This window comes from Toxoplasma gondii, chromosome XII (assembly GCF_000006565.2).
Source record: "Toxoplasma gondii ME49 chromosome XII, whole genome shotgun sequence".
Taxonomy (NCBI): Eukaryota; Apicomplexa; class Conoidasida; order Eucoccidiorida; family Sarcocystidae; genus Toxoplasma; species Toxoplasma gondii.
The window spans coordinates 1,650,900-1,674,881 of NC_031480.1; the positions used below are offsets into that span (position 1 = coordinate 1,650,900).

The 23,982-nt window shown below is 52.7% G+C and overlaps 3 protein-coding genes across 3 annotated transcripts; 1 reads left to right on the forward strand and 2 right to left on the reverse strand.

Annotated features, from left to right (window-relative positions):
* Nucleotides 1–180: 180 nt before the first annotated feature.
* Nucleotides 181–7,030, reverse strand: TGME49_218240 (hypothetical protein). Its single transcript, XM_018779805.1, has 4 exons — nt 6,665–7,030; nt 6,006–6,115; nt 2,556–5,581; nt 181–2,235 (listed from the first exon to the last, which is right to left on the reverse strand). The coding sequence occupies exons 3-4, from the start codon at nt 5,511–5,513 to the stop codon at nt 1,453–1,455; spliced, it is 3,741 nt and encodes a 1,246-aa protein (XP_018634840.1). The 5' UTR covers nt 5,514–5,581; nt 6,006–6,115; nt 6,665–7,030; the 3' UTR covers nt 181–1,452.
* A 639-nt stretch (nt 7,031–7,669) lies between these two features.
* On the reverse strand, nt 7,670–11,151 carry TGME49_218230 (histone lysine methyltransferase, SET, putative). Its single transcript, XM_002370570.2, has one exon. The coding sequence runs from the start codon at nt 10,413–10,415 to the stop codon at nt 8,520–8,522; it is 1,896 nt and encodes a 631-aa protein (XP_002370611.1). The 5' UTR covers nt 10,416–11,151; the 3' UTR covers nt 7,670–8,519.
* Nucleotides 11,152–15,664: 4,513 nt separating this feature from the next.
* Nucleotides 15,665–19,969, forward strand: TGME49_218220 (cell-cycle-associated protein kinase CDK, putative; the record flags this gene model as incomplete). The annotated part of the gene is made up of 6 exons (XM_002370569.2): nt 15,665–16,651; nt 17,032–17,175; nt 17,616–17,775; nt 18,466–18,599; nt 19,172–19,341; nt 19,814–19,969. Exons 1-6 carry the CDS (start codon nt 16,513–16,515, stop codon nt 19,967–19,969), a joined length of 903 nt encoding a protein of 300 aa, XP_002370610.1. The 5' UTR covers nt 15,665–16,512.
* Nucleotides 19,970–23,982: the final 4,013 nt, after the last annotated feature.

Below are 23,982 nucleotides of genomic sequence, written 5' to 3' on the forward strand. Positions count from 1 at the left end.
AACTTCTGCTGGCTTTGAAAATATTCTTGCATGTTATGCAGTGTTAAAAGAAATTCCATCCCAAACCGGTGGTTTATTGCGACACAGACTTTGAGGTGGGTGTATCTTACTATGTAGAATGCTGCGTGTGCGGGAAGAGCACCGGAGCCACACAGACGACGGGATGTGCGTCAAGGCGAATCGCGTATCGTCTTTCGTTATTCGGTAATACGTTTTCGTTCGCCATCCGATGTGGGAAGGCTGTTGCTCGTAACCAACCGGGAATTCACTGTATCTATGACGAGACGAATCAGACCTAACCAGGCTGCCGTGTTAGGACAAACACCGGAGTGGAATGCCGTAGACACCGGTCCTGAATGCCGCTATTGCCGCAACAAAGGCGATGTCATGGCGCTGCTGGAAAAACGACAAATGCGGAATTCCAGGTTCTCCGAGAGACACTGTACACGTTTAAGCGGATTTGAAAGGGGTATGCCTGTCCGGCCTAGAGTAGAATTCTAGAAGCTGAAGTTCGTGAGCATGCTTATCAGTGCGGGCAGGAGAGGAGGCCGCCAGCAGGAGCGCCGCGTAAAACCTGAATGTTGTAACGCGCCCACTCGGGGAGTACACAGGCGAAAAGAAGACGGAGAGGCCAAGACCGAACGCGGCACCGGAAAGCCGATAATGCAGACGTAGTTTGCCTCGCGAGAAAAGCTCACTTCAGCACACACTCATGCACAGAAGTAGGAGAACAGCGTTTTCTAGGCAAGATGCAGAAAGGTTCAGACGCAAAAAGACAGCACCAGGGCGCGCAGACTTGTCAGAAGTCGAGCTTTTTCTCCCGATGACAAAAAATCTGTCTAGCGCGGCAACCTTCCCACGATCAGAAAGAACGAGTACAGCTGGCGGACCGTGTGCTTCCTGAGCGAGCCACACCCGCGAGCACGAAGTTGAAACATTTGAAAACTTATCTCAGAAAAATTCAAGAAAAGCGACTCAGCAAAAACTTGTGAGCATGTGCGAGTCTCGACTTTCGAGATTCTCTGCCTCTTCCTTTCCATGGTCGAAAAGGCGACGCTCAGTGAAGGAACGCATTTAGAAATCTACACATGTCTGCGTCCTTGACATGCACATATACAGACATATATATATATATATATGTAGACACGTATGACAAATAGTCTTCTGCAGTCAAGTCGTGCGGTTCTGCGAACTCTGACAAGCACGCATAAGCAAGTATATAGGTGGGCGTGAATTGCAAAGAGTTTTATCAAGGCGGTCGCGTGGTTCTGCGAATAGAGATTCATCAGAACGGCGCTAGTGTCCGTTCGTCTCTTCCCCGTTCTGGCCCCCGCCGGACCTCGGCGTTTCTCTTCACGAGAGCAGCTGGCTTACAGTTGGTAAACTGCAGTTCAAGCCGTTTTTCCTCACGCATGAACTCGAGATCTCCTCACGAGGCCCGCCTGAGTGTGTTTAGGCTGACTGTTCGATCAGAGGTCGTCGATTATCGTCGTTCGCCAGCACATCTACCGACCGCCGGGGGTTGTCTTCGTGCTTCCCCGAGTCTCCCTCCCTGAACACCGGAGCCGACGCATACTCTCCTCTCTCAATGTCTCCAACTCCAGCCATTCCCTCCCACTGGCCGAGCCGTCTTCCCAAGACGCAGAGTCCGAGGAGCCCCATGCCGACCACCAGGAGAAAGACAGGCCACCAGGTGGAAAGGACGCTTTCCACTGCGTCGTCGGCCTCGTCGACGAGGTCCTTAGCGGACGCTGCGGCTGCATCTGCGGCTTCTTCGACTGACCTCTTTCCCGGCACTCGCGCGACACCAGAGGCCGCCTCTTTCTCGTCCTTTCGGCCCTCCGCATCGTTGCCGCGTGAAAGCGACGACCACCAAGAACCACCCGCCGACGCGTGCTCCTCATCCTCTGTTGAGCTGAACGCGCTGGCCACGTTCGCCTCCTCCACCCCGTTGGCGGCCGCCAGCTTGGGAACCTCGGAGACGTTTCGTCTGAAAAGGCTTCCTAGGAGTCCGCCGCCGACTTCGGACTTAGAGTCGTTTCTTGCAGACCACAGGGTGCTCGCGCCTCTCAGAGAAAAAGGAAACGAATTCGAAGACGCGGTGCCTGGGGAAACGGTGTCAGTCTCCGGACGGTGAAAACCCAACAGCTTCGTCAAGGAGAAACCCTCTGGCGCTTCCGGGGGCGCCGTCGCTGTCGACGTCGAGGTCGCTCGCTGGAAGATGGAGAAGAAACTCTAGAAAAAACAGACACACACAGCGAAGTCGCAGAAGGCCTGAGAGTTCCAGCTAGACAGAGGCTATTCAAAGTACCGAAAATACGCAGCTTCAGCAGGACCGCCCACACGATAAACGGGTCGAGGATTATCCCTATGTACCCGGCAGGGGCTTTCCCCCTATCCGTGGTGGTTTTGTTCAAACCTGAAGTGCCTCCGAAACTGTACTTCAGCCAAGTATGGGTGTCCCCCGTTCAGGAAAGCAGCGAGTAGGACTGCTGGTTTCGACCTGGACGGTCTCTGTGTTTGCAATCGTAGTCTCGAACGTGGGTTGCCCCTACCTTTATCCCTTCTTGGGGCGCGTCGCCTAGGTCTTCTGAAGCACTCGGCTTGTCGGAGAGGCCGCCCCAGAAAGACTTTGCGGCCTCCGCGGTGGGCTCCTTCGCCTTGGGCTCTGTCCGAGGCGGGTGGGTTGTCGTGGTGGTCGTTGAGCTCGTTGTTGTGCTGGTTGTGCTCCTGAAGGCTTCGACCGGAGGCACACCCGCGACCTTCACGCCGTCTGCTCTCAGGCACCCCGGGAGGTCTGTGTCGATCCACTTTTGTTTACAAGTCAAGTAGCAGCTGCGGAGGCTGCCGTACTCGTAAGAGCCCAGCGCCTGGGGCGCCGACGGACCCGCCTTGTCTTTCTCGCGACTCCGGTTGTCACGCTGGCACTTTTCCACGCACGCTCGAAAGGGCGGAACTGGGTTGCAATCGAGCTTCACATCTCGGGTGTACGCGGGAGTCTTCGTGGTCGTGGTCGTCTGGCTCGTCTCCCACTCCCACCATGAGTTCCCCTGCTTCAGCCCCGGAACTAAATGCGCTGCGGGGTCTTCACCATTCGCTTCCGGTTCGGAGGCACCTCCAAATATCCAGCCAGACACCTGTGGCGCTTTCTGCGCAAGGACCTGCGATGCCTGCGCCAACAGCGAGGTGTCTACCCTACCGGTCTCCTTGGAACTCTCAGCCTTCCCGTCGACGAACTCGCCGTCTGTCAGCCATGCACTTCCCTTCTTAACTTGGGGCACATCCTCCGCGATCTGGTGGGCTTGACCAGCCTTGTTCGGATAGTTGGGATCCGAGAAGGTTTTCTGTTGAAAAAACCACCCCGAGGTATCCTCGGGCTCTTTCGCCTTGTCGCCGCCTGCGGAGTGCTCGTTCTCGTTCGGAGTCGAAGCAAGAAGATTGTCGGCAACCTGTTCGTGGGCTTCGGAGCCCAAAGCTTCTTCCTTCTTGTTAGCGTTCGACTCCGATGAGGCCTGACCTAACCACCATCGAGAGGCTGCCTCAGGCCTTTGCAAGGAGTCCTGCGCGGCCCCGTCCGCCTTCTCTTCTTGAATCGGCGAGGATTTCTGACCAAACCAGCGAGAGAAGAAAGACACGCCACCCTCGCTCTCCCGATCTGGTTCTCCTCCTTCCTGCTTCTCGGCTTCCTGCACTTCCTTCGCGCCTTTTCCGGCTGAAGAAAGCCACGAGTGCACCCAGGAGGAGGCGGAGTGTCTCACCGCTGGCGCCCTGTTCTTCACTTCGCGCGCACCTGGCGCCTCTGAAATTTTCTGAAGCCACAGAGCTCCATTCTTCACGGCTTCCTGCACAGCTTGCTCTTGCTTCGACCAAAACCATGAAAGAGCTGGAGCCGGGGGAGAAGGAGTTTCCTCTTCTCTGGCACGACTCCAGTCTAGCCAGCTCGCGGCAGCTGCGGCGGCGGCCTCAGGAGACACGACTTGGGCGGCAGCGAAGTCGCCTGGACTGTTGGATGCTTCGTTTCCTTTCCAGAGCGACAGCCACGCACTCTGTCGACTCTTGTCCATCTTGGGGCCCCCCAAACCGAGGCTCTCGGAGGTAAGAAACGCCATAGAACCTGTCGCTTTTCTGCCCTCAACCCGCTGCGCCTCGTCGCCCCGGAACCACTGCTGTACGCCCGACGAGACGTTGGCAGCTGCGCCGAGCGCCGCGCTCTGCTGTTTCGCTGAAGAAGGCAGATTATCCGGAGAGCGAGTGAGGCTCTCCCACCACGCTGCCGCGCCGTCCGCGTCGAGCTGCTCCAGTTTGTTTCTTTGCTGGCGAAACCAGGCAGCTGAGGCTTCCAAGGCTGCGCGGGTCTCCTGCGAGGCCTGCGCGCCCCCGCTGCGGTGCCAGAACGCATGCGCGGAGGCCGCGGCAACGCCGGCGGCGTGCTCGACGGTCTGTGTGCCCTCCCCTGCAGCCACTCGCGCCATGTTTTCGACCTCTCTTTCGCGCTGAGAAAACCACCAGGCGGCGGCGCGGGCGAGAGCCAGTGGACTCGCGTTCCTCGTGTCGCCAGACAGTTCTCTCCAGAAACTCTTGTCGCCTTGAAAGCTTTCCCAAGCATTCGCCGCAGCGAGGGCGGCGTCGCCCCCATCGGGGATCCCCAGAAGACGCCGAAGGGAATGGAACCACGAATTCAGCAACGAATCGAAGGCCTGCATACCCACATCGGTCTGAGCTTTCTTGGACAAAAAGGACGGAAGCCACGAAGCTGACTGGCGATCAGCTGACGCAGTCGCAGCCGCTTCTCCCGTCGCGGGACTCGGCGCCTTGTTGCCGCTGTGAACCAGATTTGCGTGGCTAGGAGATCGACCTGCATGCAGGTCTTCATCGCCATTTGTGCCGAACCAGGCAGCGAAAGGCAGCGCAGACTGCAGGGCCGCGGGCGCCTGCGAGATCGGCGAGGCTACTGAAGGCAGCGGTGCCTCTTCATTCTTCTTTTTTCTCCACAACGACAACAACGTGGACTGTGCGTCGCGTGCATTCACCGCAAAAAGCGGAGAAGAATCGGTAACTGAATGGCTAAGTTCTGCAGTCTCCCGGGACGCCGCATTTCCCTTCTCACCGAGCTCCTGCTGTTGAGGCCCAGGGAGGCGATTAGGAGACGCTGCGCTGCCTTCGTTGTCGGATTCCTCGGGCTGCAAAAAATCACCTTTACCAAGTTCTGGGTCCCGGTTTTCGTCGTTTCTGCCGGCGAGTGGCGCGCCTGAGTCTGAGGTCGGCGGTGCTGCCAGAGAGGTCAAAAGCGCAGTGGGACCAGATCCCGAAAGAAAACCAAAGGGCCACTGCGACGAGGCCGCGGAGTCCGCTGCCTTCTGGGGTGGAGCTGATAGAGACTCCTGAGCGCTGCCAAGCAGAATCACGCCGAGGAAGCTCGCAGCACACAGCGAGACAAAAGAGGAACGCCTACCCCAGCGCCAGAGCGCCCGGGTTCCCGCGCCCTGGCTCGTGCCGGAAAAGGCTGGTCGCATTGTCGTCCAAGAAGCAACTGTTTCCTGCGCTGGGAGTTCGCAGGTCACCAGGTGCTGCGGGTATGTGCCTGCAGAAAGAAGGCAACGTGGAGAAACAGGAATCGAAAAGCGCCGGGTTAAGCGAGGGGATTTGTTATGCGAGGAGCAGGCGACAAATGCGGGTGTGCAGTCTCCCGGGGTTCGCTGGGAATCAGACGGAAACGCATTCCATGTCTCCAGTCGAAAAGTTACTTAAAGCGTGCGTTGAGAAAGGTTTACTGGTGACAGCTCGCTTTGATAAGAGAGAGTGGTCGCGCTCGGTTGAGGACGACCAAGTGGGAAACAGCATTACATAGACATCTGTGGTAGCTATCGCTGGTCGACACAGGGACGCATCGGCGGTTTCAAGGTCAACTTGGGCACATTTCAAGGAACCTGATGACGCGGTGGAGCAGAACGCGAGAAACTGCAGAGAAACCTTATTGCTGAAGTGTGCATAGATGATGAATTTACCTCTTTACGGAGGGGAATAGGGTGGCTATCGACAGTAGAAATGCGCTAAAAGGCGCTACGTCCGCAGCGAGATCCACCGCGGAAGACAGCCGCGATACGGGCACGCCGTCCTGGGAAAAAACCCACCAAGGCTTAAACAAGATGAAGCACAAGAACGTGTGAAAGCTCGAACATTAGGTTATTCGAGCGGCCAGAAGAAGAATTAAACTGGTTGTAAAACCAGAAAGGTTGCAATCTTTTCTCGTACGTAGCGTGTCCTCCGAACGGCCACTCTCCGCATATTACTATTCCTCTGTCCGGAACATGCTGGGTGATCAAAGAACGAAATGAGATAGAATGATGCGGGAAATCCTTGCAGAAATGCTCGTTTTTCTGTGAAAAGCAGGCAAGACGGCCAGCCTTCGCTAGTACTCATTGACAAAGTGGCACGGCGGCCCGCCACCCATTACGAAGCGATGCGGTAAATCGTTTACGCGCATGAAATGGAAATGTACAAATGAAGGGAAAAGTACGCAAGTTTTCAAGTACTGGAACTATTCTTGACGTTCACGCCTTGAGCACGGCTGCCATGAGGAAGAATTCCGCAAGACACAGGAAGCGGCGCCTCTCGCAGCCACGTTTTTCTCGCCTTTTTGCTAGAGGCGGTGCAGTTCTCTCACCGTATAGGACCCACGCCTTCCGTCGTACTGTGTCTCTTGAAGAATAAAAAAAAGTGTTTAGGAAGAGAAAACGAAACATACGCGTTTTGTCAAGAGTGTGGGATTTCGCACAAACGTGGTCCAGGCAAGTTTTTCACAGGGTGACCTTTGTGTCCTCTCACTCAGCTCGTAGACACATGCAGGTCACCTCGCGGCGGTTTGAGCTCAAGACCGCAGCGAACCTCTACATGCCTGCACAACACTTGAAGAAAAGTAAAATGATGTAGTACACATAGAGTCTCTCGTTGCACTTCTGTGACCCTTGAACTTGGAACTTGGCTGAGGCAAGGCGGTCAAATGTGTACCCTGCGCGAAAGCTGAGCAGGGACGAAGACGACGGTCTGAGGGTAAGTGCCAACATCTCAACCCCATCCTGTCTACGGTGAGTCTTAACAGATCGAGGGAACGCTCAGCCAAATCTTTCTTTCTGCTTAATTCCCTTCATTCACATTCATAAACAGGCGCGTTCTCTGGAGGTGGACGAAGAGAAAAGACGCACGGTTTCTCGAAAAATGCTACTGGTAGATGCGTTTCCTCCCGGGCTTTATTACGACCGTCACCCAAGAGGCACTTTGCAGCAGACGTTCCAGTTGCAGGATTTCGCGTTTGCATCATCACTGGCTTTAACTGTAGATTAAAAAGTGGCAACGCATTCGCAGAGCTGTTGCGCACATTGCTCCAATAATGTAGTTTTCTTTTGGATGTTTTTCCCGGCATAAACGCTCTTGGAACGCGAACGATACATCCGTCCGCTGGCGGTCAGTGCGTTGCAATACGAGTGCAAGACGACTCCTAATACACGCACACCGGTTTGTGAGTACTAGCAGTGAATCAGCTGCCGTGAAACACCTGTGAATCCTCCTATTCAAGTCACAGCCACAGTAACCCAACGATTTTTTTGCTACCGATGTTGTGTTTCTCCCAACCTCTTTTGAGGCCAGCCGGAGTAGGTAACTCTGCTGCTGGCAGCATCACTCCCACCACAAAGGAAACACAATATGCCTGGTATCATCAGCCTAAGAGAATCGAAGTCTTCTGTGTTTGTCTACGATGGTGCCCCCCAGGTCGTTCCAGCATTGTACACAGTCTCAAGAGGTAACGAGGAGTGCTGCAATCATGCTACATGTGAGTGACGTTGAAAAACTGAGCAGTGTGTCACAGCGAAACATACTCTCGGCAGAAAATTCGAGAAATTGTATCCGCAAATGCGCTGGGTTAACATTGCATCCGCAATGAGGTGTGACGTGTTTGGCATTGGTGAAACTTGCTCTTGAACTTGAATAATCCGTTGACGTCTCCCGCTAGCACTCCTCTGCGTTTGCCGGCCTCACAGAACTCTGCTGACACCTGATTGGTATTCAGGAGAGAATGCATATTTACGTCAACGGACTAAAGTGCTGCGATTGCTCCGTAGCAGCCAAGTCGTAGCCGGTGAATGAAATCGTGGCACTTGCCTGTCTTGTCAGTGGTATTTAACCGCCCGCATACCAGTCAAAAATTTCGATTCGCCTTCTCGACGGCCTTGGCTTTTGATGCAAGTTCCGTGAACATGACAGACGAACACGACTTTTTTCACCTGGCTGTTACCCCTGACGTCTCCTCAACCCGCCGTCTGTTTTCCCTCTACTGTCGCTTTGCGGCCTTCCTTACAAGCGCATCCACTCAAGAGGCGTCGGGGTCGACGGCTTCTCAAACACAAAAAAAACTAAGGAGGACCATTCAAGAAAAGCCGCAGGTGTCTGTTGTACATCCACGAGTGGACACGGCCGTTGGTGCAGCCGAACTGAAAAAAGTCTGACTGTGCATCAAATTCGTTTCAGTGTAGGAGAGCCCAGTACTGATTGTCGTAGCTGGTGAAGACTTCCTCGCCCTCCGCAATGTCCCGTGTTGCGACTACATACACGCGATCTTTGGCTCGTTTTTTGTCATAAGCGACATGAAATCTGGCGGTGACCCCAGGCCCCTTCCGTCCATCTGCAAACCAGCGGCCGTCATTCACAAACGCGCCGGCACCGCCGAAGACAAAAGGGAGTCTGTAGCCAACTAAATACTGATACTGCATCCCTACTCGCATCACATGAGTGGAAGTGCCCATACCACGGAGCATCATTGCCACTTTCCTGTCAACACACAAGCCTGCATACTCGCCAATTCGTGACCGGGCACTGTACGCTCTCGTGGCATAGACGCCGAGGCCGCTTCCTCGTCCTAGGGAGGAAGCAGACACAACTAAGCCACAGCCAATGGACGGCAGAAATGGCCCTTTGGAAGGGTTTCGAGATGACTGAGAGGACTGCACCCGAGACTGCGATTCAGAAGCTCTTCTTGACGGGGTGGTCTCTCGACTCACCGGGTATGGAGCTTCTCCCCATCGAATTGCAACCAGTTTACCGGGCCCTTGTCGACTCGTGAGCGGCGACGCGGATGTTGCGTCTGCGCCGCACTTTTTCTCAACAGCATCGACACCGGCGTTACCCTTTTTCTCGCTGAGTACGCTAGCTCGAACTTTCACTGCTTTCGACGGTGTCTGCACGCCGGTGTACACATCTGACAGTACAAGCTCCGAAACTTCCCCAGCTGTAGGGGAGGTCCGTAGAAAGCCGAACGAAGGACAACAGCCTGTTTTTTCGCTCTTGAAATCACTTTGTGTCTCGGTAAGTGAGGAGCGGACAGAACTTGCTTGCTGTGGCCTCTCCGTCGCACCTTCCCCGTCGTCTACGGATCCACGCTGCGTCGGAGAAAAGCGTTCTTTCTCCGTAGTATCGAGCAAATCACGAGGAAGACCGTCGGATGAAGGGGCTGGCGTTTGATTTCCATGATTCCGGCAGAGAGCGGAGCCTCGTTCGGCGCGCGTCACTTCGTCCAATGCGTTTCCGCCAAAGACAGACGAATCGCTTGAATCAGCCACTGTATCCGTCTGTCCACATTCCAACTCGGTTTTTACCCCGTCTGCAACAGATGCGTTGCCACATGTTACGATTCTGTTCATGAGCCGGGGCGAGTCGTTCTGGCAGCGATTTGACGGACTGGAAGCATGCGTTGAAAGCTGGGACGCGCGAGTAGGTCTGCATATCGCGGACTCACTGGACGTTGCCGTTTTTTCTTCACCAGACACGCCGTTTTCAATGCTTGGGAAATCTCCCGAAGCCGCTTCGGCAGCGTTTACAGGTACCGATAGATCCGCCTGAGCAGCCGCTCCATTTGAAACAGCCTTCTTTGGGGTATGGACGACCTTCCTCCGTTTCCGACTCTTCGAACTTGTCGAAAAGTGATGAGATACATTTACTGCATTGGAATCCGGGCTTTTAGCCGGCGCGTCCGGACATTTTTCGGTTTCTGCGTTGACTTGCGACACCCATTCTGTACGGTAGTCTGGACGACTCGCCAGCTTCGACGATCCACTCGAACTGCCTCTCACCCCTAGAGATGGCGGCGGCGCAGAACACCCATTCACAAGATTCCGTTTCTTCTTGGGAGTTGGTGGCCACGAAGGATTTTTGAAAGCAAATCTTGAAGGCAGCAGCGGAAGAAGAAGGGGGTGGATGAACCAGTTCGAGGCGGGTGAGACTGGTGGGAGCTGGCCACAGTTCTGCTCGGAAGTTTGCGGACAGTCTTCCTCAGTCGACTTTTTGAGAGTCAGAGAGTCACGACAGGAACTCACTTGTCCTGAACAACAAGGAAAAACTTCCAGGTTACTCGATTCATTTTGCATTATGATACGCCTTGCGATCCCCTCTGACACTGCGTCCGCGACGAATCGAAGGATTTCGTCTTTTCAGGATGGATGCCTGGGGTGTCGCCCTAGGGAGTTCTAGATTTCAGGTATTCACACAGACGGGTGATGGAGGTTTGCTCTCGGCTTGTGTTTTCTGCACGGGAAGTTGCACAGTAGAACTTCGATGCATCGCCGACGGCAACTGAGGGGAGGGGGGTTCAGCCCTGGCAAAGTCAGAAGCCGGAAGAAAGAGTTTCCAGACTGAAATAGAGATCGTATGATTTTGGTCCCGTGGTACAGAAGGGAGACGCGAGTGTGAAGGCGCTGGTGAGTTTGGGGATACACCGTCAACTAAACACTTTGGAGTGAGAGAGTCCGGATTAACACATGCTCGGTCTCTTAAGTGCCTATCCGATCAGAGCTAAAGGTAACATCCCGAATGTGCCAGTGATGAAAACGAAAAAGAGACAATATTGGGACAAAGGATTCGCAAACGAGTGGCTGGGTTGAGGGACTCAGTGCCTGGTCGCGGAAAGTAGCATGCTCGACTTTACACTGGCAGCTTTCAATCCCGTGACAAGCTGCCGCCCGTACAGAGAGAAAACGAATTCCCCAGTCCAATTACGCTTCAAAATGCAAATCTGCCTCCCCTCCATTACACTAACCTGCGGGCATTTCTCGCCGCTGAAACAGTTCAGTGTGAACACACCATAAACAGGAGAGATACTTCTGTCGTTCTCCGCCTCTTGGCACCAGGTTGCCTTCGCATGTGGAGACGAGACAGAGTGGAACCCAAGGCATTTTCACAGTCGGGTCCTCGGCGTTGTCCGCAGTGGATGGGGCACCCGCACCCAACCAATGAATTCCTACTGAATGGATACCTCCCACCACAACATCGTAATTAGAATGTGTGCTTGCTTGGCGTGTTCATAGAATACCCACGCACCACTTTGTGCAAACCCACCAGCATAAGTTCATGCTTTCACAAACCAGTGCACGCGTAATGCCGGGGGCAAGCTGTTTAGTTCAGCCTCCACGGCCGTCCAGCCGACAGTTGTTTTCGATAACGGCTTTTCGAGGTATTCTAGTAAACCCGTCTGGCAATTCGGGCGGAAAACTCCAGTGCTAGCCTTCTGCTCCGTCCTGCCAATATAGCAGGGACTGTTATACCGGAGGAAGCAATCAATCGCCAATTCCAATCACAAGCGATGCCCAAAGTAGCGATCTATTCAGAATAGACAAATACTCATATCCTACATGTCGTCTCTGTTGGTGTTCCACCTGCCATTTAGTAAGGATGCGAATATACTGTCCAATCTGAATCGGAGGCAGCGTGTCCGTGGGGATAGAGTCTCCATCCCGCTGCTTTTCTGGGTTCGTTTTCTAATACAGTGGGATTCAAAAACCATTCGATAGCTCCACATGTCCTACACCTAGCTGGTCTACGATTCGCGGAAGGAATCTACTGGATGTATGCTGGTTGTGATGTCAGACACCGTGAAGCTTCCACGCATCAAAAACACTTGTCTTTTTTCATTCAGTGGCTGCACGTATGTACAGCAGCAAAGCGCATCCTGCTGCGACATGTGGGACGAGGGGAGCAATTATGATCTCGCCTCTTCATCCTCCGACCCCTTTATATATGTCGCTATCTGCTGCGTCAAGGGCCAGTAGAAAACTTGAGCTCGAGATGTTCTCTTTCTGATAATAAAGTAGCGCCCCGACAGCACTTGTCCAGAAAATGGAAATGGCTTTTAGATGCACTTAGGGAGCTCGTACGAAACTGACAAAGAAGGGCAAAGGGTGTGCTAGAGTGTTTTTTGTACGTCCATTCCCAACAAGTTACAACATTCACCTCGACTGCACTCGCTTTCAGAAAAACAAATGTGCTGCACAGTTCTTGCAATTGCTCCTCAACTTCTCTATGCCACAGAGAGACTTCAGAGGCGATTGATACCATGAATCATCACGCCTTAATATCTGACAACTGGGTGCGATCACGTTAATTTCAACACGGCAGTCGCTGAGTTCCCGTTTGTGCTTGGAAGTTCTACAAGTCCCTCCCAAGGGAACTTACTGGAGGCACGCCTCTTCTTTCAAAGCTTGTGAAGTGACATTTAGAGCAATTACAATCAGTCGGAGTGGATAAGACCTGTTGTACGTTCTATAATAGAAAGAAAAACAAAAGCAAGGGCAGCCCATCCACGGACAGCTGTTCAGATAACATTTGGAGTTTGCCGGGAAAGATCCTAGATTACCCTGATTATCTATGTTTTTAGTTCATGGTGCTCAATAGGTTCCATTTCCACAATAATTCTCATTTTAACGATGCTCTGCTAGCACAATACAACTTGGATCTGGTAAACAATGACCTCTACACCAGTAGTCCAACTCGTAGCCTTTCCTCTCCCTTACGCACTCAAGGCATGCAATACCAATCAGGCAACAACTGCAGCGAGACACTATCTACTTATGATGTGATATTACAGTACATGGTGTGGCCTTGATGTTCTTAATATCAACTTTGTCCGGCGGATATGGTGATTTCTTTGTACCAGCCCATGTTGGCGGTGTTCTTGTGCATTTTACTTCACATGATTCGTGGAATGTATAACTGAAGTTACAATTATTAACCTATCGCTTGGTTGTTTGGTTTAGTCTTTCTATCCACTTACTATAGCCGCTCCCTTCCTCGGATGTGTGCTACCAGGGGGACAAATCTGCTGAAGTATATGTAAACGCTGGAGTGATGCCTCTAGTTATTTGGAGTACAGAGTTCATTGCAACTAAGAAACCAAAACTATAAGATGAATTTAGATTTAGAGCACACCGATAAAAGACATGTTTTGCTTGGAATAGACTCACAGATATACAGTGTTCTCAAAACCCTGCTAACACAATATTGAAATCCAACACTTTTCGCTGGCTTATGCAGTCCAGTGGGGCGATTGTGTACAGCAATCGTGGAGAACTTGGTTGTTATATCTCATAACGCGAGCCTAATTGAGTATCCTAGGTAACTGGCGACCAAGGGCTGAGGCAACAACCACTCCACTTGTCTGGAATAGCAGCGAAGTTCTTCGATTCAATGTATCAGAGATCTCTGCGCTCCAGATGTGGTATTTCGGGTTCGCCAAACAACCACGTTGGAGTCAACTTTACGAATTCAACCCCCTTTTCCATCAAAAGAAGCTTCCACACTGGAATGCGATGGTGGTGTCTGCCTCCTCAACAACCCCCACCGTACTACGTAAGAGGCTGCCGCTGCAGCGTGCTCGTCCAACACCGCAGAAACTCACTGTCCACCAACAAGTTCCTCATATTTAGCTACTGATGCTGCCATACCCCTACAAAGCCCAGAACCACCGTGCCTGTTAATGGATCACCACAACTACCAGGGAATGCAAACTCTCATAAAATAGCCTCCGTAGTACCTGAGGAGCTGGACGGGTACGGACCCGGCGGCGTGCACGGCACATCCTCAGCTGCAACGGAAGACCGGAGTTACCACCTCTTCAAGAACTGCTAAATCAGTTTCTTACATGTAAACCCGGAATCTAGGTCATTGTTAATGAATGTATTTGCAGGGGGCACGGCAGGCAGACAGCGATCGCCAAACGCTTCCGATCTGCATTTCGTGCAGCCACCTTGCACCGTTCACAAAGCGTCCTGCGTTCATCCGTAGCTGCTTTTTCACCAACGATTTTCTTTCGCCTGGAGCCCCTGCCCTAGGTTTTGTTCCTACTTTCTTTCGGAGGTCCGACGAATGCAGTTACGGTTATAAATATATAGATATATGTATATATATATATATATGTATATGTGCAGGTATACATATTGCACTCCCCGCCACACTGTGTGCACAGGTCCAGTTGGAGATTTGTTGTCCGTTGGAGCAAATGTTGCGTAAATTCGAAGAACTACACGGAGCTTTCGCTGGCGCGAGCGTGGCTCTGCCCACAAACCGTGGACCGACGCTTCTCTTCTTCGTTTGATTAAGATCAGGCCTGTGCATGAGAAATTCTTCCCTTTTGGAACGGCAGGAAGGGCGACAGTGGCGCCCCCATCGTGAAGCAGGGTGGCAGCTTCAGTGCATGCGCCAGGCGGTAGGCAAGACATAACCGACAGCTGCAGAGCGCTCGTCTCGCATGTGGAACAGAGTATTGGACGAAGGGGTTCCCAAGCAACATCAGCATCACAAGGATCGCCAGCCATGGGTGTGACAGCGAACAGCGTTATGCCAGTCCCCCCGTGTTCGCGGAAAAGACTACGCAGAACGCCGATGATAGAAAGCTACACGCAACTGTAGGGGGCCATGTTTCCTGCGCGTTTCCGCGGCTGTTGACTTTTCTTCTGAGCCGGGAAGAGTGAACGGAACGGCTGGTTTTGAGATTGTCCGTGGTTAGGTACCGATTTTCTGTTTCGGAAACTCTGAAGACAGAAACTCCGAATCACCATTTGGGCTGCGTGCAACAGTGGCAGCGTGTCCCCCCGTGGCGTTCTGGAGTGCGGTCCCCGAGTTGCGTTCCCGCGATCTTTCGAATTTTGCATCCCCTCCAATTTCCACCCAGTCCTGCGCGTGCGAGCCGCCCACCGGTGTGTCTCCTGAACACTTTTTCCTTTTCCGGTTTCCTGGCTTTCCCTGGCCGACATTTCTCCGACGAACCCGCCCCTTCCGCCCGCGGTGAGTGCCGTGCCACGTGAATTTTCAACGGTGAAGAATCACTGAGAGAACGTTACCGATCTTCGAAACATCAGTGGCGCCAGAGTCATCCTTCCTCTTAATGTAGTTCTACAGATTTTGCGGCAACATCACTCGTCTCCCCAGCGTTGCACTTCCGCGCATTGCTTTCCGTTCTGCCAAGGAGGCCGGGTCTTCCTCCCCCCTTGTACCAGTCTCTCGCTGCTGTCGGGATTGATGAGAACCTGCTGTTCATTCGTCACATTCTAGCAGTGGAAGGGTTTGCTTTTTTCACACTCTCGTAAAGGACCCGCAGAGAGACGCCCTGGAGTGTCTCCTCAGAAAGACCTCCGGGGACACAAGCTGCTTCCTGTTGGTCGACGGTAGCTGCCACCTCGCGCTTTTTGTCAGGTTTTTTGGGAACAGGACACTCCATCAGACCGCCTTTTCACCTGACCAGTCCTTTTCTTCAAGTGATTTGAGGGAAAAGGCGGCAGATTCTCTTTTCTTAGCGTTGTCTTACGCCGGCGTCCGTCCCTGTGGCCTCTTCCCAGTTTTTCTCCCCCCCTTGTCTCGAGTCACCTCCTTCTCAAAGTATTTTTCGTGGGAACCCTTGGCTGCCTTCAGCGTCTTCCGCGTAGCTCCTCTGCTTCCTCTTCTGTACTAGTCTTTTCCATCCGCGCGAAATTCTCGCCTCGGAGCCCCGCACCTCCCCCCCGGTTGACGGGTCGAGTGACCGTCGGAACTAAGGTTTCGTTCTCGAACAGCAGACCCCGTTTTTCAGAGGTTTCTTTCGGGCAGACGAGCTCACAAAACGGCTGGCCTCGCACACATTACCTGCCCCTCTCTGCACTCCACCTTGCTGTAGTAAAAGCGACTGTGTAGGGTGTACCACTCAAAAAATTGTTTTTTTTTCGGGAGCAAGAACGACCCGCAAAGCCGGGCGTCCTTCAGCAGCGGCGTTTCCTTTCTGCTTTCATCCAGAGACCGAGATGCTTTTGGGACATCTTGGTCGCTTTCTCGGTCCACTTTGGTCGCCCAAGCGTTTCTTTGTTTTTCAGAGAAACCGGAGAAAAGTCGCGTGAACAGTCCTTTTGGATGTAGGCAGGAACTCGCGGCGACGACCGTGCAGCTCGAGTTCCTCATTCCACGAGAGTTGGCTTCCTTTGGCGTGGAGAGCTGTTGAATCTGTGCCTCGCGCCTCCCGGAAACTCCAGGGGGAAGGCGACGAGCAGAGTTTTTGTAGAAAGGAGTTGTCTTGGATTTCGCGACAGGGACAGGACGTCTGTCAGCAGCGCAATCCGTGAGCGAGTCTCGGTGCACAGACAGACCCGCGTGGACTTTCGGGTGGAGAGATCACGGAGTCCAGCGAGTGTCTCCTCTTCTTCGTTCTTTCTTACCGCCTTCCGGAAAATGGAGAAGTATCAGAAGCTGGAAAAAATAGGCGAGGGGACGTACGGAGTCGTGTACAAGGCGCAGGACCACTCGGGTGAAATTTCTGCTTTGAAGAAGATTCGCCTCGAAGCAGAAGATGAAGGCATTCCTTCGACAGGTATGTCTTACGAGTTTGGAACGGAGATCTGCGCCTCCTGTGTAACAAATTCGTGTTCTGTAGTGACACCCCCGATTCACTGGCAGGAGAAAGCGTTTTTCTTCTTCCACATTCTCCTCCACATGTGGCTGGAGGTCTAGGTTTCAGACAACGTTTTTCCATGCCGGTGTGCCAGCATCATTTGAGAGGTGTGTGCATGCTGCGACGTCTGATGGGAGAAGTCTCCCGCGCATGCGGTTGCGGATTGCGTGTCTGATTCAACTGGATCATTCTTTGTACACTTGACTTTTGGTGCGATGGAACTCTCACGCCCGACAGAGAGCTCTTACACTCGCGGCAACCGCATTTTGCTTCTGGATCTGCGGCTTTTCTGGACTCAGCGATTCGAGAAATTTCTCTGCTCAAGGAGCTCCACCATCCAAACATCGTTCGCTTGCGGGATGTGATCCACACGGATCGACGCCTCACTCTTGTCTTTGAGTATTTGGACCAGGACCTGAAGAAGCTTCTTGACGTCTGCGACGGTAGGTTTCTTTTTCTGCGCGTTCGAATTCTTTCAGTCCTCACATGAACATGCGGTATTCTCCACACTGCATCATTTTTCGATGTTCCTGACCGCTTTCCCTCTCCTTGCCTGCTAGTCGAGCGTACGTGAGGTGACTTGTAGACGCAGAAGCAGGTGGGCACCGTGAGTGAATTCATTGCTCATCAAGGTAATATGGGGTCCTTCTCGGCAGTGTGCAGTTTGCTGCGCACATTCCTGAGTATCTGAACAGTCGATTTCGAGTCTTTCCTGATCCTCGTCTCTGAATTTCTCCCGTCACTCTCTACGAACACAGCCTCTCGGTTTGCCGCCTGTCCTGGCGCGCCTTCGGGTGTATATACAGGCCAGGTATCGCTGTTTTTCGGTGTTGTCCGGATTCCGACGAGAGTTGAGTTCCACTGTGGGCAATTTCTGCGTCAGGGGGTTTGGAGCCGAGCACGACCAAGTCCTTCCTGTTCCAGCTGCTATGTGGAATTGCGTACTGCCACGAGCATCGCGTTTTGCATCGCGACTTGAAGCCTCAGAACTTGTTGATCAACCGCGAAGGCGCTCTGAAACTTGCAGATTTTGGACTCGCACGGTGCGTGGGAACCTGACTCGAAAGCACGCGAAAAGAAGAGACATCTGCTGCTTTTGCGAGCCTTACAGATCGTTGTGCGCGCCTTGGTTCTCTGTATTTGTGTCGGTGGGCCGAGGCAGATTCGCATACATTCATCATTCTGATATGCCGTTATTTGGAGGCTGCAAGACAGAGCCGGTACTCAGTGCGACTGTGGATCGACCCGTGGGTCTCGCGCTCGAGGCTCCATAGTAGCTGTCGTGGACGGACACAGACCCGTGTAGAGTTGCAAGTTGTACTCGTTACCATGTCCTTTAGACAGAGCCCGCGTCAAGGATACGAAGACCGTATTTCGACTGTCCACTGGAGTCACCGAAGTAGAAATATATATATATATATATATATGCGCGTACCTTTGTTGCCAGAAAGCTATGGAGATGCATCGACTTGTGTGGCTGGAGGACTCTCAACGTGAGCGAGAGAAGCGGAAGTCAGGGGAACGACGAGTTTCGTACGAGTGCTGCTCTTTCATTTTCCACTTTGGCTTCTGTACAGCATTTGTGCGAGAGCCCGTGGTGTGACGGTTTTTCGGGAACTCGCTGTTGCACCTGTGTCCTGGGACTCTTTTTCGAGCGACGCTGGCTCGTTTTGGGGTGAGGAAGAACGCGTCAGGAGTCGACTTCTTCCTCGACTCTTCTGCTGTCCACTCAGCGCCTTTGGCATCCCCGTCCGCAGCTACACCCACGAGGTCGTTACCCTGTGGTACAGAGCTCCCGACGTTCTCATGGGTTCCAAGACCTACTCCACGCCTGTAGACATTTGGAGTGTCGGCTGCATTTTCGCAGGTGAGCTTCAGTGATCGCAGGAACGATCGTCGGTGGGTGTAAATTTGCGAGAACTGCCAAGGCGATGAATTTCCTTTGGAACGTCTTGCGCGGTGAACACACATGCGGTGGATTTCGCAGTCCCGTTAGGCCGGAAGAAGCAAAGCGACTCGCGCTTGAAATCGCTCTTTGGAAAATCCGACGGTCCACGTCATGAGAGCCGTGTGTGAATTGATGGTGCATTGTCCCTGAGCCGTGCTGTGTCCTGTGTTGCGTACGAACGCGAAGAGTTGCCTGTGGCTGCGGTGAACAAGCGTCATGCAGAAGGCGGGATGAGTCCTTTGTGAGTACGTGACTCGCCGTTCCTCGACCTTGCTGTCGCGCTGTCTCCCTCCAAGCCGAGGCGTATGCTCCGTTTTCAGTGCAGCGCCTTTCCCTTGCTCGCTGCTGGTGCAACGATCTCCACTTGGGTGCCCAGGGCGGAGACCCGCGTTCAGTGTCTGTACACCAGACTGCATCTCGACTTTGGGTGTGGATTCCGGTTCTAAAATCGTCGCGGCATTGCGCTTTTCCGCAACTTTTTCTCTGCGTAGAAATGGTGAACGGCCGTCCCCTTTTCCCCGGAACGGGCAACGAAGACCAGCTGATGAAGATCTTCAAAGTTCTCGGCACTCCTCAGGTGTCGGAGCATCCGCAACTCGCTGAGCTGCCACACTGGAACCGCGATTTTCCTCAGTTTCCGCCTCTGCCGTGGGATCAAGTGGTAAGAGTTTCGCAGCGATTTCCTCTGGGACAGCGTGGGGGAGAGAAACGGGAACGCGCTGTGTAGTTGCACATCTTGCATGCGTCGGAAGCAAGGGCGGGATAAGGCGCAGCGTCTTCGGTCTCGAACGGAGAAATCGTCACCGTTCAACCTCAAAAAACCGTGTATTTGTCTGTTCGACTCTACGCCTTTCTTATAGAACCGCGGCGTCCACCGTGGTGAAGGACGTAGACACATTTTCTCTCTAGCATGCAGAACTTTTCTCCAGGAGTTCATGGCGTGGCGGGAACCAGCTCGAATCACAGGTGGTGAACCTAGATTCGTGAGGAGTTCACAAGCCCCACCAAACGGCCAGTCTGTAGTGGAATTCCTCTCGGAGAACATACGCGGTGTGAAAGAGAACATATGAGTGTCGTAGAAGGCTGGACTCAAACTTTTCAGACACCGCACTGTGTGGGTGTATTGGTGTCAGGTGCCAAAGCTCGACCCTCTAGGGACGGATCTGCTGTCGCGGATGCTACGCTTCGACAGCAACCAGCGAATCTCTGCGCGCCAGGCGATGCAGCATCCTTATTTCTCAGATTTAGCAGACAACATCAAGCGCCTTGCTACTTTCAGGGGCGAATAAGTGGCGAGTGTTGATTGGAGCCCACGGCATTGTCGAAGGCTGCTGGGCGGTGGAGGGATACAGCGCAATTGTGCTCCGATATCTTCATATATTTAAAATAATATATAATATCTGTTCACACGCGCGTTCTTTGGCGTGGCGAGTCACGCCTTGAGAAGCCTGGGAGGCAGACAGTGGAACGAACCACTTTTTTTTCTTGGATCTCGGCGTTTGAGGTCGGGGGAAGCGTTTGCAAAAACACTCGACTCGGAGTGCGGTCATCACCGCTTCTCCGCATGACGAGGAGCGCTGGGATATCCCTTCCTGTGTCCTGCCTCCTTTGGAACGCGCATCCATGTTTCGTCGCTTTTTGAGGCTTCGCGGATCTGCGTTTACCTCTGCACGCGTATTTGTCTGCGTACATGTGTCTCCTGGCATATGTATATATATATATTTATAGATATATATGCATGTATAAGGGTACACGGTGGAATGGTGTGAAGATAGTCTGCTGTTGAGTACGAGGTTGGGAAGAGTGTGTCAGTCCCCGTGGTTTTTCCGTGTTTTTCTCGGTCTCGATGTTCCGGACGAGTTCACTTTCGACTACTCATGTAGACAAGAACGCGAGTTCGAGCGAGAACTCTCAAATGAGACACGAAACGCGAGTAGCCATGGTGCAGAGCGATGCGTGGAAGAGCCTTCGTGCATGCGTACGTACATCTGCGTGCATGCGTACGTACATCTGCGTGCATGCGTCGTTTCTGTTCGGGATGTGGGAATTCTTTTGTTTTCTCTGTCACGCAAGGGAACATTTCTGTCGACAGGGGTTGGAGCAGCAGAGGTGATGTTTCTGTGGGAAGTGGAGGTTTGCAGGCTCGTCGCGTAGGCGCGTCGTCCCTGTATGCACGTGGCTCTGTGTGTGTATCTCTTCGTGTTCGCAGACTGGAGCGTGTGTGTAGAGTTCTGTGTGTACATTGCGTAGGTAGATATATAAGTTTGGCGCTCGAATGCACGGGGGAAACGCTTAGGCGTTGCTGTTTTTTCATTCTTTGCCGCGCTCACGCGTCTCAGTGAGTTTCGGGATCTTCGATGCTCCATCCCTTCAGACGCAAAACGCGTCAAGGGCCCCGAATTTTGGCGATTCCTCACTGAGTCGTTCTTCTCGCATTTTTCTCTCTCGCTCGACACGTTCTTGTCTTACCGGTTCCTCGCCGAGAAACCTCACATGTTCCTCCCGTCTTTTCCCTGTCTCACCGGAAAGGCGAAGCTGAAAATCGGCAAAGCAATGAATTGTACAGGGGCGCGCCTTTCTTCGTTACCACGGCAATCGTGTCCCGACTTCTCGAAATGCCTTGTTCCGTTGCCCCCCACTGTGAGCAACAGTGACTTTGTAGTGCCCGCGAAGCCGCGGGAATGTACCAGCTTGGCTATTTTCTGTGCAAATATTTCCTCTCACGCAAAGCTGTCGCAGTCTCTGTCCAGTTTCTCTACAAGCCTTTATTCGAACGCGTAACCGTGTGTGGGTTCGGATGTAAAACGCGCATTCATATATATGTTCATAAATGTGAACGTATAGATCCTCATCCCCACCCGTCCGTCGGCCTCCGCTCTCCCCTGCGTATGAGTAATGTAACAACTTTCCGCATCTTGCGGTGCCGTGTTTGTTAGTCGTTTTCCGTAGCACCTTCACTTGTGCATTAATTGGTGATCATGCTATTTTTTCAGCAGACTGGGAGCCTTTTGACTCAGCCGACTGCTTTTGTTCTGTCGGCGAACACTTAAAGAACTCCGTTACTTGTTGCATGTTCTTCCTGACCGAAGAACCGGGACTAACACAGTTCGTTGCGAATCCACTGGTGACGAAAAAACCGGTCAGCAACGCACATATTCGACCTCTCGCATTCAGAAATACACACGGGGGCTCATTTTAGTGTACCTAGTTTTGCAAATGTACGCATATATATATATATATATGTAAACATCCGTTGTTTCCGAGCAGGCTTTTTTAGCATGGACATTAGTGACTGAGTCTCTTCCTGTAACGATGCGACACTATCCAAAGTCGCAGTCTGGCACATTTCTGAATGAATATGAATAAACGTTTTTGCATGTATTCACATATCTCTTTCTCGTATGACTATTGCGAAAAGATTTTGGATCGAGTGCGCGCCGCAAGTCACGCGTATCAGCATCCACTCTGGAACACATGTTCGCAGGGCTCATTCCACATACCAGCTTGTACCTTTGCGGTTCTAGATCATGTAAATGGACGTTTTTACGGATGTTCTCGTACCGATGTAAGGGTAAGTGTGTTTTCGTCTGGTGTGCTTGGTCGCTGGCATCCACACCAAGACGAGCATCCAGTTTTCGTTTTGCCATGCATTAAAGTGAAGCAGCCCCTCACGTCTCGTGCTTCAAGCGAAGGGCCGGACGATCCCGTGCTGTCAGACGGAAAGAGTCCCCGGAGGAGAAATTTCCCCGAACGTTGGTCCACGCCTTTCGTGCGCAATTAGACATTCACATTGCAGACTGAGAAGTACTAGCTTCACAAGAGACGCCATTTTGGAAACAATGATAGAACAAGTGAAGCAGAAGATGGAGGACAAAGCAGATTAATCTCTCTTCTGCAACTGTGAAACAGTAGATGGGGACACGTACAAGTACAGATACACACGAACATGCCATGCAATCGTTTGCTCCTCATCGCTTTTCGCTTCCCGTTAAGTGGGGGCACTCACATTCAGAAGACTCGTATGCGAGGCACTCCCTGGCGTGTTGGATCTGTCAGCCCACGCGGCGATTATCGGCTTCCACCAGAACCATGAGCTCCGCGACCAGCGTTTTGTTTGGACCACCTGCAGACCTTTCTCTTCCTCATCGAACTGTCTTTCATTCTCTGCATCTGTATCGTTTCCCTTGCAGCCCCTTCTCACTGGGTCGCTGGAGTGCGTTTGTCTCTCTTTCCCCGTACATGCCAAATCAGCTGGGATTTTTCTATGTAGCGACATCGCGTTGGCACTGCTTTTATCTTCCACCGGATGGGGTATCCGTTGTCGACAATTGCCGGCGGCGGAAGGGGGGATATGTCTACGGGCTCTTTTAAACCATCGAGAGCAGCACACTGTGGCGTCCTGCAACTCGTTTCTCTCCACAGCGAGAGATCTACTGCTGCCGACGGGTGCTGTCACAAGAGCAGAATAATTCCTTTCTTTTTCGGAATTGGTGGAAATTGACGAAATGCTTCCCCCCAAGTCATCTTGGCAGAATCCACCTGAAGCCAAACGAAGTGGCGGTTCCCGTGGCTGAGCGTGTGCACAACCGACGAAAGAAGCATCTGGACAAGAAGCATGAGGCCGAAGACAGGAGCGAGGAGTGCTCTCTGCGCTACCGGGAGACGAAGACGACCAGTCGCTGGAATCCGCTTCGGTTTCGTCTGGCGACGACGAAGAAGAAAACTCGAGGAAGAGAGGCGCAGTAAGCAATTTCCACGGGGTACATACAACTGCAGACCATCGCCCAAGACTCCAGGCGTTTTCCTCAAAGTTGGCGTTTCCCCCCTCAATTGCCTCTGCTTGTGAACGGAGACGCGCCCCATTCGGAGCGATGTTTTCTATGTCTTTCCCGCAGTATTTGCCGTCATTTTTGCCTTCGTTTTGACAACCACGCAGCTGTGTCTCTCGCTCAAACAAGCACGCATCTGCATCCTGTAAAGGTAACGACTGCCTGTTCCTGACGAAGAATGCCGCTTTGCGAATCAAAGAGTCGGTCACGCTGGTGTCTATCGGAGAGCAACCAGAGGAAGACAAAATACAGCTCTGTCCTCCTAGGTGTACACACGACGAATGCGAAAAACAGTACCGTTTTGATTCGGTTATTGCTTCACTGAGGATACTACCGCTTGTCTGCATTGGGGGGTTTTCGTGGTTGTCTGAAGAACAACTGTCCTGACCTTGAGCATCGCCTGTCCATGTTTTCCAGTTGATAGCTGGAAAATCCTTTTGACTTGCGGATTGTCGCAAAAAACAACTTGTGCT

Excerpts from the sequence above, each read along its gene's own strand:
- TGME49_218240 (XM_018779805.1), bottom strand. The coding sequence starts at position 5,513 with ATGCGACCAGCCTTTTCCGGCACGAGCCAGGGCGCGGGAACCCGGGCG. Across the intron at positions 2,236-2,555 it reads CGCCCCAAGAAGGGATAAAG|AGTTTCTTCTCCATCTTCCA; the intron begins GTAGGGGCAACC and ends TGTTTTTTCTAG.
- TGME49_218230 (XM_002370570.2), bottom strand. The coding sequence starts at position 10,415 with ATGCAAAATGAATCGAGTAACCTGGAAGTTTTTCCTTGTTGTTCAGGA.